The sequence below is a fragment of the Citrus sinensis genome, chromosome 5, assembly GCF_022201045.2.
Source record: "Citrus sinensis cultivar Valencia sweet orange chromosome 5, DVS_A1.0, whole genome shotgun sequence".
Taxonomy (NCBI): domain Eukaryota; kingdom Viridiplantae; phylum Streptophyta; class Magnoliopsida; order Sapindales; family Rutaceae; genus Citrus; species Citrus sinensis.
Genome location: NC_068560.1, coordinates 16,184,326 through 16,200,847, shown reverse-complemented (window position 1 = coordinate 16,200,847; position 16,522 = coordinate 16,184,326). Strand labels below are relative to the sequence as shown.

Below are 16,522 nucleotides of genomic sequence, written 5' to 3'. Positions count from 1 at the left end.
ATTCCTCAATTTAAAAAATAAATTAATCTGATTATCATTTCATATTTTAATTCCAAATCATTGTATTCTAATCCATTCATATTTTAATCTATTTCGATTATTAATTGATAAAGGGGCCGTCAGTATATCAACTACCCCGAGTAACGCCTGAATGACACTGAGGCAAGGGCCGCAGGCTGACATTTAGCGTTGATGTCCAGTTTCTTTAGCATTTTAAATTCATAAACGAAATTACAGTGGTTCTTCATCCATTGGCCAATCCACTTGTTAAATGTTAATTATAATAGACCTTACAACAATTTATACGAATTCTGCCAATTGTTCACGCGCAACTATTTTGATCGAAAATATAATAATGGCTCCATAAACAATGATTATCTCTTGACAGTTGTTCTGCACCCCCTATTTTAATTGAAAAAGACTTGATGATTATTTAATTGGAATTTTTTTTTTTTTTTTTTTTGTGGCTCTGCTTGGTTTAGTAATTTGTCTTTTATATTTGACTGACTCGACAAAGAGTTGTTGACCTCGTTTTGATACACTTACATTACAGAGATCGAAACCAGATCTGTCATACATTAAAATAATCAAATCACTCTCTCTTTTTCACCAATTTTCACGGAGAAAAATGCTAAAGAAACTGGGAGAACGCTAAATTCTTTTAGGTAAACTTAATGAAGGAGAATTTAAAGGTGGAAAGTGTGCAGAGAGAGGAAGCGCGTGCTTAGAGAGGGAGGTCCCAAATATATAAGTTGGATTTCTCATAAAAGGTAGTAAGGTTTCTATAATTCTATTTCTATTTATGCTGAATTTCATGGGAAAGAAGTTAATTTAGAGATTTGTATACTTTATTTATAGTTAAGTTTTCCAAAAAAAGGGGTAAAGTTGCACCTAAGCTAATTTTTATAATTGGTTGATTATTTTAGAAGCACAAGGGTATCAAGAAGGAATTGTAGAGCCGGATACGTGTAGCTTTCATTGTTTTCCTGATTCGGTATGTATATAGTTATATGTATGTGTTATGTTTAGTTTATGTTTAGGTAGATTATGGTTGGTGATGATATTGTTAATAATATGGATGATTTGTTAGATATGAAAATTAAGTTATTGAGGGTGAAACATGAAACCAAATCCGTGACATGTCACTGCATTTGCTTGAAAAATAATTTTACGAATAATAGGTCCTCGTGTTTCGACAACTTTCATGTGGTTTAGTTACATGTATTCAGAACATATATAATTGTTATGACTTTAGAAAATTGTGTTGTTTGTAATTTATATTTGAAATTTTGCAACAATTGTTTGGCAGGAATATTTTTATTTAAGAAAAAGAGTGATCTCATTAATGAGCTGGTTTAGATAACACATATGGAAATAATAAATTGATTCATAATTAAGGCAATTACCTAATTAAAATGTACCTCAATATTTTTTTGGTAATGTTGTATCTTTTATAATAATCTTTGGTAGTTATGTTGTGGAAATAATCACTATGAAGATAATCAGTTAAACATTTAGGAAAATTTACTTTTAGAAGTGCTATTAAAGTAAATGACTAAATTGAATGTAATGTTAGATAAAATTTATTTATACATTGATAAACATATTTATAAAATATTTTTTATCTTGTGTATATAATAATTGATAACAGAAATAAATATTTTATATTATTAATTTTATTTTTATTTTGTTATCTCAATGTAATTGTTAAAATATCTTTAAAGTTAATAATTTTATTCCCTAAATAATAAGGATAATTTTAGATTTTTATAATATATATATAACGTTGTATACAAAATTGTATTAAGTATAAAATTAATTATCAAAATTAAATTTTGACAAACTATTCCTTTTATTTTTTCCGAAATTTGTTGTAGGATAAGTAATTTTATTAAAGGTGATTTCTAAAACTTTTACCAAATACCAAGATTAGCATTTAACTTTTTAAAATAACTTTTGAGCCTTTAAAAATAATCTCAAATCGACCTATAATATATGTTTGATTTTTTTAAAAAATCTATATTATATAAGACAAAAATATAATTTTTATCATTGAAAAACTAATGACAGTGATCTTTTGAATAGTTTAAAAAAAGAAACACAGAGCTCAAGAAAGTGCTGTAATTGGTTGAAGAAGAAGGCTTAAACTTGATGACAAATTTATTATACTATTAGCTCATCTCATTACATTATTAGCTCATGTGTGAGTAAAAGTTGCTGGTTCTTGTTTTAGTAATTTCTCTTTCTATTTGCTTGACTCGACAAAGAGTCGGTTCACCTCGTACTCATACACTTAAATTACAAACATGGAAACCAGATCTGTCGTTTCGTTAATTGGCCTCATGAATTAATCAATCACACTCTTTTCATTCCCTTATTTTTATCTAACCATTTAAAAATAACCGGATAGGATTTGGATTTAGTATTTAATTATTCTTTTTACTAATTTTGAAAAAATATAATTAATAGTTATTGGATAAAAATATAAAATTAATTATATTATTTTATATACACGTATGACAAAAGGTTAAGAAAATTTTATTTACGTCTGCTCACTCCACACTCTTATTAGCTCCCCCATTCTCTAAATCATTTCTTATTCTGTACCCATCAGCTTTTTTAGCTCTTTACATTTATTCTTAATCTAAATAGAAACCTTTTCTTGCTTCCTTCTTCTCATTCGAAAAACACTTTGCTTCTGTTTGTTTGTTATTTATTTTTAGCTCCATAACTGCTTGTCGTAACGCTGTCTCTCTGTTTTGACTGTCCTTTAGCCTTCTTCACTTCTACATTGTTGTCAGGATTCAAGATGCTGGAAATCATTGTTACTCTCGTTTTGGAACTTGTAAAATGCTTGGCTCCTCCAACTGAACGCCAACTTGTTTATTTGCGATGGCGGAACTACAATGCCAACCTTGAGAATCTCAAGGCGGAAATGGAGAAGTTGAAGCTTGAACGTACGAGCATTCAGCGCAGAGTTTCAGAGGCGAAAGAAAAAGGGGAAGAGATTGAAGAGAAGGTTGAGAAGTGGCTGGTTAGTGCGAACAGCATCATTGACCGGGCAGCCAAATTCATTGAAGATGAGGAGTCAACAAATAAGCGCTGTCTCAAGGGCTTGTGTCCTAATTTGAAGACCCGCTATCAGCTTAGCAAGAAAGCAGAGACAGAGGTGAAGGCCCTTGCTGTACTTGGAGAAGAAGTTAAGAAGTTTGATATCGTTTCCCACCGTACCATTCCGGAGGAGATATGGCTTAAGTCTAACAAAGGTTACGAGGCCTTCGAATCAAGAGTTTCTACTTTGAAGTCTATACAAAATGCGTTGACTGATGTGAATGTCAGCATTATTGGGGTGTACGGCATGGGCGGCATTGGAAAGACGACACTGGTGAAGGAGTTTGCTAGGCAAGCCAGGGAAAAGAAGCTGTTTGATCGTGTGGTTTTTTCAGAGGTTTCACAAACTCCAGACATAAAAAAGATACAAGGGGAAATTGCAGAGAAGTTAGGTCTGGAGTTGTCCGATGAAGTTGAATATAGAAGAGCCAGCAGGCTGTATGAACGATTGAAGAATGAGAATAAGATTCTTGTGATTCTAGATAATATCTGGAAACATCTTGATTTGGAGACGGTTGGAATTCCTTTTGGAAATGATCATAAAGGATGTAGACTATTGCTCACAGCAAGAGATAATAATGTACTATTAAGTATGGGCTCCAAAGATAACTTTTTGATTGGCAATCTAAATGAAGAAGAAGCTTGGAGATTGTTTAAGATAATGATTGGTGATGATGTTGACAATTGTAAGTTCAAGTCTATAGCAATTAATGTTGCCCAGGCATGTGGAGGTTTGCCCATTGCCTTGACTACAGTAGCAAGGGCACTGAGAAACAAGAGTCTGCATGAATGGAAGAATGCCTTGCGAGAACTCCAAACGCCTTCAATGGTAAACTTCGAAGGTGTGCCTGCAGAGACTTATTCAAGTATTGAGCTGAGTTTCAAGTATCTAAAAGGTGAGCAACTCAAGAAAATTTTTCTGCTCTGTAGTCTAATAGGTAACAGTTTTTGGTTCACAGACTTGTTTAGATACTCTATGGGTTTGGGCATCTTTCAAGGAGTCAACAGGATGGTAGATGCACGAAACAAATTATATGCATTGCTTCATGAACTTAGAGACTGTTGTTTGTTGCTTGAGGGTGATAGTATTGAACAGTTTTCTATGCATGATGTTGTCTGCGATGTTGCCATATCAATTGCATGTCGAGAACAACATGTTTTCTCGGTGAGAAGTGAGGTTGTGTGGGAGTGGCCAGATGAGGATGCACTTAAAAAATGCTATGCAATCTCTTTACTATATAGTAGCATTCATGAAGTTTCTGAGGAATTGGAATGTCCGCAACTTGAATTTTTACTTATTCATCCCAAAGACTCTTTTGTCGAGGTCAATATTCCTGACAACTTTTTTAAAGGAATGAAAAAGCTTCGAGCTGTAGATTTGACAGGAATGCGACTATTTTCATTGCCATCTTCAATTGGTCTTCTAGCAAATCTTCAAACACTGTGTCTAGAAACAAGCATGTTGGGAGACATAGCCATAATTGGAAAGTTGAAGAATCTAGAAATCCTTAGCTTTACAAGTTTTGATATTGTACGGTTGCCTGACGAACTAGGTCAACGGACTAAGTTAAGGCTGTTAGATTTAACAGGTTGCTTGCAACTAAAATTTATTGTGCCTAATATCTTATCAAGCTTCACTCGATTGGAAGAACTGTATATGGCTAACTGCTCTATTGAATGGGAAGTGAAAAAAGCCAATAGTGAAAGAAGTAATGCCAGCCTCGATGAATTGATGCATTTGCGGCGACTGACTACCTTAGAAATAGATGTTAAAAATGGTAGCATTTTATCAGATGGCTTTTTTTCCAAAAAGCTGGAAAGGTTTGATATATCAATAGGAGATGGATCATTCGACTCATCAATGTTATTGGGAAGGACTGGTTTCAAAGTCGGCCGCACTTTATGATCAGTAATCATGAGAGCTTAAGAACATTGAAGCTCAAGCTTGATTCTATGGCCATTTGCTCCAAGAAGTTCCAGGGCATCAATAACGTTGAATACTTATGTTTGGATAAGTTGCAAGGAATCAAGAATGTTGTTTTAGAATTGGACACTGAGGGCTTTTCACAATTGAAGCATCTCCATGTTCAAAATAATCCAGACTTCCTGTGTATCGTCGATTCAATGGAGAGAGAACCTTGTGTCGCCTTTCCTCTTTTGGAGTCCCTTACTCTTCCCAATTTGACCAATATGGAGAGGATATGTATTGATCGACTCAAAATAGAGTCCTTCAATGAACTCAAAACCATAAAAGTAGAAAATTGTGATGAGTTGAGTAATATCTTCTGGCTCTCTAGTAGTACAAAATGCCTTCCAGGACTTGAGAGGATTGCAGTTATCAATTGCAGCAGCATGGAAGAGATTTTTGCAACTGGAGGAGAAGCTGATGTTGATGTTGATGAGAAGATAGAGTTCGGTCAATTAAGATCTTTGAGTCTGGGAAAGCTTCCAAAGTTTACAAGGTTTTGCCGTGAAGTGAAGAATCCTTCCACGTCACCAAACAGACAAGAGTCACAAGAGGAATTGACAGCTAGTTCCAACGAGATCAGTTCGGATACTTCAACTCTGCTTTTCAACGAGAAGGTGCGTAGGCTAATGCATTTTTTTTTTTTTCCTTTATTCTATCATGCACTCGCATTTGATGCCATATGTGCAAAAAAATTAAATCATTTAGAAAAAGAAAAAAAAAATCTCATGCAATCACAAATTAAGCTCTCAATAAGTGCTTCTCATGTGGATATTGTGGTCCCGTTTGGGATTGAGGTTAAACTCAATAAACTGTCTATTTCATAATTTGACAAAAATAGTGTTTGGTAAGTTTTGTAACAACTGCTTATTTTATAATGTTCTCTATTTTGACAGTAGCTTTTAAAAGCAGGTAGGAGATTGTTTTTCATAAGCAGCTTATTAAATAAGCTACCATATCTTTTTAAAATTCCTATTATAACCTTATTAATATTTTAACAAAGATAATTATGTCATACACTCTAATATGTGAGTCATTAGATATCATATTACCACCACAACTACTATATATTCTCTCTAATATCAAAGTTTTGATCTAGTAAGTTCATATATTTTTTTTATATTATACTTGTGTTTTCTATAATAAGATTTAAAAAGACTTGCATGTAATTATATAAATTTTTTTTGAACTATACATGAAAATTAATCATAACTTTAAAAATCAATTTCTAACCATAGCTTTTAACATTCAATCTATTTATATTTTTTGTATAGTCATGGTGTTTATTGCAACAAGTTTAATTTGAAAGTAATACATATTACTTTTTTATTTTATTTGGATTATATACTAGTATAGATTTTTATCATATTTTATGTAACAAATTATTAAGTTTTTTACTTAATATAATTTACGTGTTTTAAAAAGAAAATGACATATCTAAACATTATTAAACATACTTTAAAAAAATAAAAAGTAATTTAAACTTATGTCTATTTTGGTCATTATACGATAAAATAATAAGTTTATAATAAAATTTACCAAACGCATGTATACTGTTTTTCAAACTCACATCAACTGCAACAACACAATTCACCTAATACCTACCTACTTTTTTAATCAACTACTTATTGCATCCGTACAGCAGAAGCAACTTTTTTAATCTGCGACTGTAATACCAAATTGGGCCACACAAGTGCTTTTCATATGGATATTGCATTTTTTTAAAATTCTATCATGCACTTGCATTTGGTGCTATATGTGCAAAAAAAAAAAAAAATCATTTAGAAAAAGAAAATGAAAAAAAAAATCTCATGCACACTAATTAAGCTCTCAATAACCATTTCTTATATGGATATTGGATCTAAAGACAAAATTTTCTTTAGGTATTGTTGCCAAATTTGGAGGCTTTGGAGCTGAATGCTATTAATGTCGACGAGATTTGGCATTACAATCAACTTCCGGCCATGGTTCCTTGCTTTCAAAGTTTGACACGATTGATAGTGTGGGGCTGTGACAAATTAAAATACATATTTTCAGCTTCTACGATCCAAAGCCTTGAGCAACTCCAACACTTGGAGATACGGTTATGTAAGAGTTTACAAGAAATCATTTCTGAAAACAGAACAGATCAAGTGACCGCTTATTTTGTCTTTCCACGGGTGACCACTCTGAAACTCGACGGTCTACCAGAACTTAGATGTTTATACCCTGGAATGCATACTTCGGAATGGCCAGCACTAAAAAATTTGGTGGCGTGCAATTGTGATAAAATAACGTTATCCCAGAATGACGAGAATGATCAATTTGGTGTTCCGGCACAACAGCCCCTATTCTCGTTCAAGAAGGTATGAAACCAACTTTTAGATTTTTTATCAGTAGTCTTTGTTGTTTCTTACTCACAGACCAGAAATTTTAATAAATACCTATATATATATATATATTAGTTAGATCATTGAAACTTTGATTACACAATGAATTTTGCAGTCTGGAATTTGGGATCAATGTGCTAAGATAATAATTTGTGCTTGATGATGATCAGATCTTACCCAACTTGGAGGGACTGGCATTAAGTGGAAAAGACATCACGATGATTTTGCAAGACGATTTCCCACAACACCTCTTTGGCAGTCTTAAACAACTACGGGTTGGGGATGATGACTTAGCTTGCTTTCCACTTGATTTACTTGAGAGGTTTCACAATCTGGAATTTCTCTACCTGTCGGATGGTTCGTACGAAGTGGTATTTTCAAATGAAGGATATTTGGAGACACATGCGAGGAAGCTGGCACTCATAAAAAGGTTAAACCTGACCAGACTTAATCATCTGCAGCAACTGTGGAAACACGATTCCAAAGAGCTGGACTTCATTTTTCAACATCTGCAAATTCTAAGAGTATTACACTGCCAAAATCTGTTAAGTCTATTGCCATCATCATCGGTATCTTTTAGGAATCTCACACGCCTGGAAACTTTTGCTTGCAAGAAATTGATGAACTTACTAACATCCTCCAAAGCAAAAAGTCTAGAGCGACTCGTATCATTGAGGATATTTGGATGCCCAGCAATGACAGAGGTCATAATAAGTGACGAAGATGAAACAGCAAATTTAAAAGAAGAGATTGTTTTCAGCAAATTGAGTGCGTTGTCCCTGTTTGATTTAGACAGTCTCACAAGCTTCTCCTCTGGCAATTACGCCTTCAAACTCCCATCTTTGCAAGATTTGTGGGTGATTGGTTGTCCCAAGATGAAGCTTTTCACCAAAGGAGAATTAAGCACGCCTCTGAGACTAAACGTTCGGTACGGACTGAGTGATGACAAACTGCGTTGGTCTAATAATGACCTTAACACAATCATACAACAATTGCATCAAGAAAAGGTACGGGTAACTGTTAGAATATTTGTTATTGATGAGAGAATTTTTTATCACGTTTATATATGAGAATCTTATTAAATTCCTCGAAAATTCATTAATCATTAGTTTTTATTTCAAAATATGAATTTGAATTTAAATTGATGAATGCGAATTATATTTTCAGCTGTTGGAGGGGTCGTCTCGTTACTTGTCACAGTACTGATCTCATACGCGTTTAGTACTGGGCGAGCTGTCAATTTGAAGAATAAGGTCCCAGGTATTTTATTTTTAGAATGAAATCCCTTGAAAATATCATCCAAAGTGACAACATTTTCATGTGGAAAGCCTTCAGATCCTTTTTTTTTTTTCTCTCCCCTGCTTTAATCGAGGGGTTTGTCAAATTTGGTTTTTAAATGAGAAAACTTTTTATGGGCCATTTCACATTGAGAAATTAGTTTTTTCTAAAGTGATGACCGTAAAAACATATGAATTAATGACCCAATACATTACCACAAAATTAATCTTGGTTAGTTAGGTTATATGAAAATTGTAGAAAATAAATATTTTTTCTAGTTCATGTTCAATGTCGTGCTCTATAATTGCAGAATTCCCAAGTTATGAAGAAGATCGAGGACACTCCTCTGTGTTTGCAGCATCAGGAATAAGAGCTACTTTTCTGTGAAACTTGTGCTCCGTCCTTTGAAGTTAAGTTTACATGCTGAGGGTATTCACTTTAACGTATTACTAATGCAGCTTTGAAAGTGTTACATTAACCCTCCGTTGTGTTTCTTTCATTTGACTATCTTAAATTAAAAAACGATGTATCAATTTACCATTGGTGTGTACTGCTTCTTGTAATATATGCAATAAATTTCCTGTTAATTTTACAACTAATCAATAATTAGAATAAACTAAAATCAAAATTTACTGAAATTAGAATAGAGAATAGAAATAAGAATAAATTATGAATTTTAATTGAATGAATTATAATCATTATAAACTATATTGTTATCGATATGTTTACTTATTTTTTAATAGAAACGAGAATGAGTTAGATTATTATAAATTTCCAGTTTATAAATTTTATATCTTCAGTTTCTTTTTGATGCATGAAGGCACAGTAAATCACAGAAATTTTGTCAGCAATCTTGTAATTTTCTGTTATTGTTGTCGTTGTCATTATTCTATTGCTGGTACTGTTTGAAATCTCTAGTATTTTATATGTGAAATTTAGTATATTAGGTATTCAAGTTATATATATGATGCTGAGCACAGGGCTTCTGTTGTCTAAATTTGTTTTTTTTTTGTTTGCTTCACATCTAAGTTTCAAAAACTTTTGAAGAATGCCTGACAGAAGGAACAAAATTGGGCTAAAGAATCAAATGTAATACTGCTATTAGTTTGTTAATTGCCATCATTGCTGTTCTGTTATTTTAATTTTGCCCTGTTTGTTCTGTTTCCCTGTTTGCTCCACATCTATCTTCCCTAACTTAGAAGGCAAGGAATTTGTACTTGAAGACGAATAGCAGTTGCACAAAATGCGGCAACCACACCAAATAATCAGTTTGTTGAGAAATTTTGAAAGCTTTACTTGATAAAAATTTGAAAGTTTTGAAGAGGATTCAGGTCGCTCTTCTGTGCAGCCTCTGGAATAAGAGCTGTGTCGCTGTTGAAAAGTTTACATGCTGAGGGGCTTCCATCTTCATTGTTCAACTGGTGCTTTACTTCATCTTCACCGTCTCACTACAAGGTGAAGGCAGCTAGGGTTGTGACGGAGAAGGATCATTCCCTGATTTTGGCTGCTTCAAGTTGTTGGGTTTGGTGAACCAAGTTGTGTACAGGATTTGCTTATGAGGGCCCACGTGATTGCAGACGAGCCTGAGTTTTTGTCTCTCCCTCATCCATCTCAACACAATCTTCATGTGGCTTTTGCCCGTCAATCCACTCGCTCCGGCTTGCTGAAAATGTAAAACAACTACTAGGATTATGGTCAGCGATCACTGTCAGATTGATTGGATTAATTATAATTACAGATCAAACGGTTGAAATTCAATTTAATAGATACACACACCTTGACGCGTTCCCAAGTTTCGGCAACGGTGAGAGGACAGTGTTCCTTGACTATGGCAAACATAACCCTCGTAATTCATCTTTGGTTTTGGCTTCGTCGACAAAAATCTCACAAACAATCTGCCTTCAAGCAACAACACAACTCCCACTAAATGTATTTTTTACACTCTCAAACGTACCATTTTGATTTTTGTTATAAATTTGACGCTGCCATATTTTTTTTTTTTGACAGGCATGGCTTTTCTTTTTAAGCCTTTCCTTTTATCTTTTATAGCCATCTTGCATATTATTAGGAGTCGTTTTCACTATTTTTAAGAAATTTTGATCACACTAAACTTTTAATCTGAGTTCATAACAAAAATCAAAACAGTGCATGACATCAATATCATGATGAATACGGTGGTTCATAAAAAACGCTGTTCTTCTTCCGAGTAATCTTATCATTTCTCTCATTTTATTCGTTCTCCTCTTTTCAAGTCTTCAGTCTTATACTCAGTAAGTATATTAAACTGCTTTTTCACTTCAGTAAGTATATTAAACTTTAGATACCTAATCTCTAGTTTTATCAAAAGACACTATACCTAATCTCTAGTTTTATCAAAAGACACTATAGCACTCCATTACAAGCTCAAAACCAAGGTCAACTCAGCAAAATCATCACCAATTACATTCATCCAACTCAGCTCCTACACTATCCTCAATATATCCAACATTCCCTTCATATTTACAAAAGGTAAGTAATCCTACATATCCCACTCAAGAATGCATAAGTTTCTTCAATCTCAAGTACCTAAAGTTTTCTTCTACGTTTATAAAAATTTCGGCACCATCTCCCTATAATTCTCCAAGCACACAACATAGCTACATAAGTGTTTATGCGTTTTGCCAAAACAACACATGACACCCATTCACCTAGTACGTACCCAGAGAACACGAGGAAAAGCTACCGAAAAACCCATTTTTACGTGGGAAAAAAACTTCAGCAACTAGCTACCAGAGAGAACTATGCATTCCCAAACTGTCCAAGCCAGGACAATTCAAGAATTATTAATAGACATATGATGCTCACTATCATCCAAAGATGACACTAATAAAACATGTGTCTATTAATAATTTCTCAAAACAAGTCTAAGCTTTCAATGCACGTATCAAAAGTTTAAAATTGAATCTGAAATTTGGATAACACATAAATATCATAAATCTCTTCAATTTATTCTTGTTACAATGTAGCATTATTTCACATATCATTTCTTAAGCAAAACCATAAAAAATACAAACGATAAATACATTTTCGCACTGATGCGGATTCTGTTTACTGAGCAATAAGTTTTAAGTCATTCATGTTGAAATACTTCTTCCTATTTTTTCAACATATAACTAGTACGTACACACAATTAATAAATTAGAAAAAACCTGGTGGTGAATCTTGCAAAATCTTCCTATTTGTGGTTTTTTTTTGGGGGGGGGGGGGGGATGGGGGGCACTATGAATCTTGCAAATCCTCGGGAGGCCATGTTAAGACAAGGCCAGCTTACTATTAGGGTATGAAAGATAAAACCTTTTATTTTCTTTTCAGAATAAAAAGAACATCAACAGTGTTAAAAAAAAATCTAGAGGATATCAGGCCTTCAAGGATATTAAAAAAATTTACTTAGAGGAGATAGGTTATGCTCATTTGTATCTTGTTAGAAGAAATTGATCCAAAGCCTCAGTTTTAATTAGCTTCATATAGCCAATGATTAGGTGTTTAAAAACCAATGAATATTTTTATAAGAAATCAACAATATCGTTGAAAGAAAAACCAAATAAAAATAATAAAGCCAATGAATAGCTCAAGGCTCTTTATTGTCTAATAACTAATCAAACGAAGTTGTGGGCAAAGGCGAATATGTTTGTTTGGTCAATAATAAGCTCAACAAATCACTAATAATCACCTAATCACTATTCCTTATGCTATGCAATATAATGGCCTGGGTAATGGCGCCAAGGCAGATAATAACTAGCTAGCCAGTTATGATAGTTGATGAACTTAACCTACTGGAAATCTGAAGACCAAAACGAAGAAGCTTTGCCTAGAACTAGAATAGGAACATTCTTACCCAAAACTGATATACACGATTAAGAAACTTGATTATATGGATATTTCTGTTGGCCTCACTTAAAGAGAATTTTCAAAAGATGCTAAGGTACACCAAATCCCCTATTTCATACTCATAAACACAAGAAACCATGGCAAAAATTAATGACTATATCAAATAAAATCAGTCATAGGACATTGAGATTAGGACAACTTGATTTGTATACCGTAAATCTGCATAGCGAACTATATTTCTGTTAGAACTCTGAAGTTTTTCTATTAAATTTTTTTCTCTGCTAGGTAAACCACTTTAACTGAAATGCTTAAGCCAATATTGACAATCATAGACATAAAAGTATTACAAGCCAAGTAAGAGAAGGAACTCATAATCACAAGCTTAACTCAAAAGATGAAGGGAGAATACGATGAAGAAGAAGAAGCCCGGTGTTTTACGCTGTTCGCCGGCAACCAGTTAGGTTTACGATGGTGGCTAGTAACACGGAGTCCAGCGAATAGTTTTCTAACTAGAAATAAAATCAAATTCTAAAATAGTAGTATACCGAACGGCTCTTCGCCGTCACGTGGTTAGTAACATATGTGACTGCAGTGTGGCCGTCACATAAAAGGTATCGGGGTTACAAACTTAGTGATATACGTGATGGCTGCTCTTGCATTCACATTAGGGGTCACATATACCCTATTTTCTTGTGGTGCATGGTAAATTCTATTTGAAAATTGCTAAGTATTTTAGATTTGTACGAATTCATTTTTGTGTGCTCGTTGGATAATAATATATAATAAATTAAATTTTTGGTGTCAACCATACCATACCATAAAATCAACCATACCATAAAATTAAATTTTATCGTGTCATCCTTCCTGGTTCAAATTTATGGAAACAATAATCAAATGCATCCATGAACTAGTATATTCCAACATATATATATATATATATATGATACCAGAAGGATGTAGGATCGAAAGATGGATGTGCTTTCGTAAGGATGCAATTATTAAGAAATTTAAATTAAACAATGCTTGGATTGGGTCGGCTTTGTCAAATTTTAAATATTTTACCAGCTTTAAATTAAATTTGCTTTAGATCGCGGTTGGTCAGGTTTTAATAAAGGTACGTGGCATTGTATCTAGATCGATGCATAGCCAAGTCTGCCTTTGGAACCATATCTGACTTAGAACAGATCCATATCCCGCACGTTCTAGTTTTCAGCCGATATACCAAATTTATTTACCAAATATTTATTAAGTTCTTTAGGCAAGCCTAGCAACAACATACATCTAAAGGCTTGGGTGCATACACAGTACCAGATCTGGATCCCAGAAATGGTGCTCTGAAGGAATGGAGGGAGAAGAGAAAAAATACAACTGAGGATTGAGATCTGGTCTCGTTGCCTCAGAGGAACGTAGCAGTTTTATGGTAGATCTGATACAGATCAGTCTGCGAAAGATGCATAAAATTTAAATGCTTTAAAATAAATTGCGGAAATTAAAGTACAGAAATTTAAATATACATGCAAAGCTTTATGATGGTTGTCGAAGCCAACAAAAATAAATTCCTACTCTAAATAAATTGTGTATAGTGATTGAGCAGGGTCGTGTCCACAGAGATCAGTAATTATTTAAATCCTTTTGAAACGTAAAACGTAAAATGGGGGAATTGTTGACAATAATAAAAATCAAATTGAAATAACAAGAATACAAATTAAAGTTGTAATTCAAATTGGAGAAAGCTCTGGTTGAAGGAATTAACTCAGCTTGATTCGACTACTGATCATTGATTCAAATATAGATTATTATTACTTATGAATAGACCGGTTATAGCTATTGAGACCCTCTAATAGCCAATCTCTCCTTAACTAGTCGATAACCAAGGTACGACCGTTGGTTATTTCCATAATCAATGGACAACCCTAGATACGATCATAGGATTTAATCAATTGACAGCCTGAAAAACCAGAGAGACCCAAATCCTAATCAACACATATGATGATTCATTTAAATTAGATTGTTTATTCTCACAACACAACTCTCTGCTATGTTATTTGTCACAAACATTAAATTCTTCATACGATGAATCCTTTAATTGACAATAGATTAAGTTGATAATTAAATAGTGGCCAATTACCTAATTAACAAACATAATCATGAAAATAATTCAGAGAATAAACAAATACCCAAAAAGCAATAAAACAATTAAAGCACAAGAAAGATCTCACAGTAGTGATGAATCAAAGCTTCATTATCCTTCAACCAGAAAAATAGGTTTAGTTCTTCATAGAGAGAAGAGAAAAATTAAGATCTAGGGTTTCTTTCTTTTTCTCCAATCCAAAATCCCCCCTTTTTCACAATAGATTCCTCCCTTAAATACTCTCTCTCTCTTCTCTTTTAGAATTCTATTTAAAATAAAATCCTAATATCTGAAATATTAAATTCGTAATTACAAAAATAACCAAAAATACAAAACACGTTAAACTAAAACTGCAGGTCCGCAGTTGACAGCACGCGCCCACGCCTTATCAACAAAGTTCTTCTGACGCTCATAATTTCTCCAAGAGAACAATCATCCTTAAACATCATCTTATAGCTCAATTTTATCATCAATCAATAGAATTGCACCTACAAAAGTAAAACACAAGTAAATCACTATTATTAAGTGCAAAACATTGATATTAAAGGAAGTAAATAATGCAAAACTAGTGCATAAATTGCACTCTAACACTTTAAATAAAATTTACAAGTGCTTTAATGCTTTAAAATAATACTGGAAATTGAAATGCTTACATCGACTGTTTTTGCTTTGTAGAGAAGAAAGGGAAATTAATCTTGAAAGTAAGGAACTATTCTGTAAACAGAAAAATTTCCTTGAACCCTTCGGATTCCTGATTCCCAGAGAGAGAAGAAGAAAGAGAAAGAAGAGAGAGAAGCTCTGAACCAGAAAATGAAAAACCTGAGGAGTCTAAGTCTTCCTCTCGGTTTTTATACAGAGAAATTTTAAACTGTAGACTGTAGCGGAGCTTTAGTATACAGTAATCTTTGGAACTCTGCACTGTAGACTGTAGCGGAGCTTGAGTATACAGTAATCTTTGGAACTCTGCACTGTAGACTGTAGCGGAGCTTGAGAATACAGTAATCTTTGTAGAAAGGGTTTAAAATACAAGTAGAATACGGGTGAAGAGACATCTACGCTCTCACTTGTGTCCAGGGGACCACCCGAAGATACAAATACTCAGAAAATATAATTGGAAAATAGAAAATGAATATTTACTTCTTTTTTTTTACATACTGTGCAGGCATACATAAATGTAAAGCTCTAATGCTTTATAGGGGAGAAAATGCCGAAGCAATCGTCTTCATTTTCGTCACCAAGGGAAATAAAGGGCTCTTCATCTCCAGAGGTGCTTGAAGAGGAACTTGCAACAGATGTTTCAGACCGTGTGGCGAGAAGCTGTTGCATAACTTTAAAATACTCTTCTTCAGTTTTGGCACTAGCTAAAAGAGATTGGGCTTTGGATTTTTGGGTAAGGAATGTTTGTTGGGCTTTGAAGTGTTTAATGGTTGGTTCAAGAAATCCTTTGGATGAAAGCCAATTTCGGATGATGGTATCAGTCAGTTTAGACTGTTCATCAAATTTTGACCACCATTTGACTTTAAAGGTTCTTTGTAGGATAAGATGGGCTTCTTGGGTGTGGTATCGGAGGTTCCACATCCATACCCATGGGAGAAAGAAATTTGTACAGAAACAAAGAAAATGGGGAAATCGTTTCTCTGATTCAGAAGGGTTATAATGGGCTTTGAATAAGTTTAAACAGTGGATGGCATTAGGTGTTAGGATATCAGGAATTGGGCCAAAATAGTTCCACCACTGTTGAAACCAATTTGGGAGGCTCTGAACGGTTATTTTTGGATTAAAGAAAAATAACCAAGAATG

The 16,522-nt window shown here is 33.7% G+C and overlaps 2 protein-coding genes across 7 annotated transcripts; both read left to right on the top strand.

Annotated features, from left to right (window-relative positions):
- Positions 1-512: 512 nt before the first annotated feature.
- LOC127902749 (disease resistance protein At4g27190-like) lies at positions 513-5,017 on the top strand. 4 transcript variants are annotated; one of them, XM_052442743.1, is made up of 3 exons: positions 513-770; positions 927-994; positions 2,802-5,017. In XM_052442743.1, exon 3 carries the CDS (start codon positions 2,810-2,812, stop codon positions 5,015-5,017), a length of 2,208 nt encoding a protein of 735 aa, XP_052298703.1. In that variant the 5' UTR covers positions 513-770; positions 927-994; positions 2,802-2,809. The 4 variants fall into 4 exon arrangements, with proteins under 4 accessions (XP_052298703.1, XP_052298704.1, XP_052298705.1 ...); XM_052442744.1 differs by having other exon boundaries at positions 2,775-5,017; XM_052442745.1 differs by lacking the exon at positions 927-994.
- A 47-nt stretch (positions 5,018-5,064) lies between these two features.
- Positions 5,065-10,565, top strand: LOC102627437 (uncharacterized). 3 transcript variants are annotated; one of them, XM_052442749.1, is made up of 6 exons: positions 5,065-5,694; positions 6,961-7,422; positions 7,617-8,453; positions 8,614-8,706; positions 9,035-9,133; positions 9,924-10,565. In XM_052442749.1, the coding sequence occupies exons 1-4, from the start codon at positions 5,065-5,067 to the stop codon at positions 8,650-8,652; spliced, it is 1,968 nt and encodes a 655-aa protein (XP_052298709.1). In that variant the 3' UTR covers positions 8,653-8,706; positions 9,035-9,133; positions 9,924-10,565. The 3 variants fall into 3 exon arrangements, with proteins under 3 accessions (XP_052298709.1, XP_052298708.1, XP_052298707.1); XM_052442748.1 differs by having other exon boundaries at positions 9,035-9,813; XM_052442747.1 differs by having other exon boundaries at positions 9,035-10,565.
- The last annotated feature ends 5,957 nt before the right edge of the window (positions 10,566-16,522 follow it).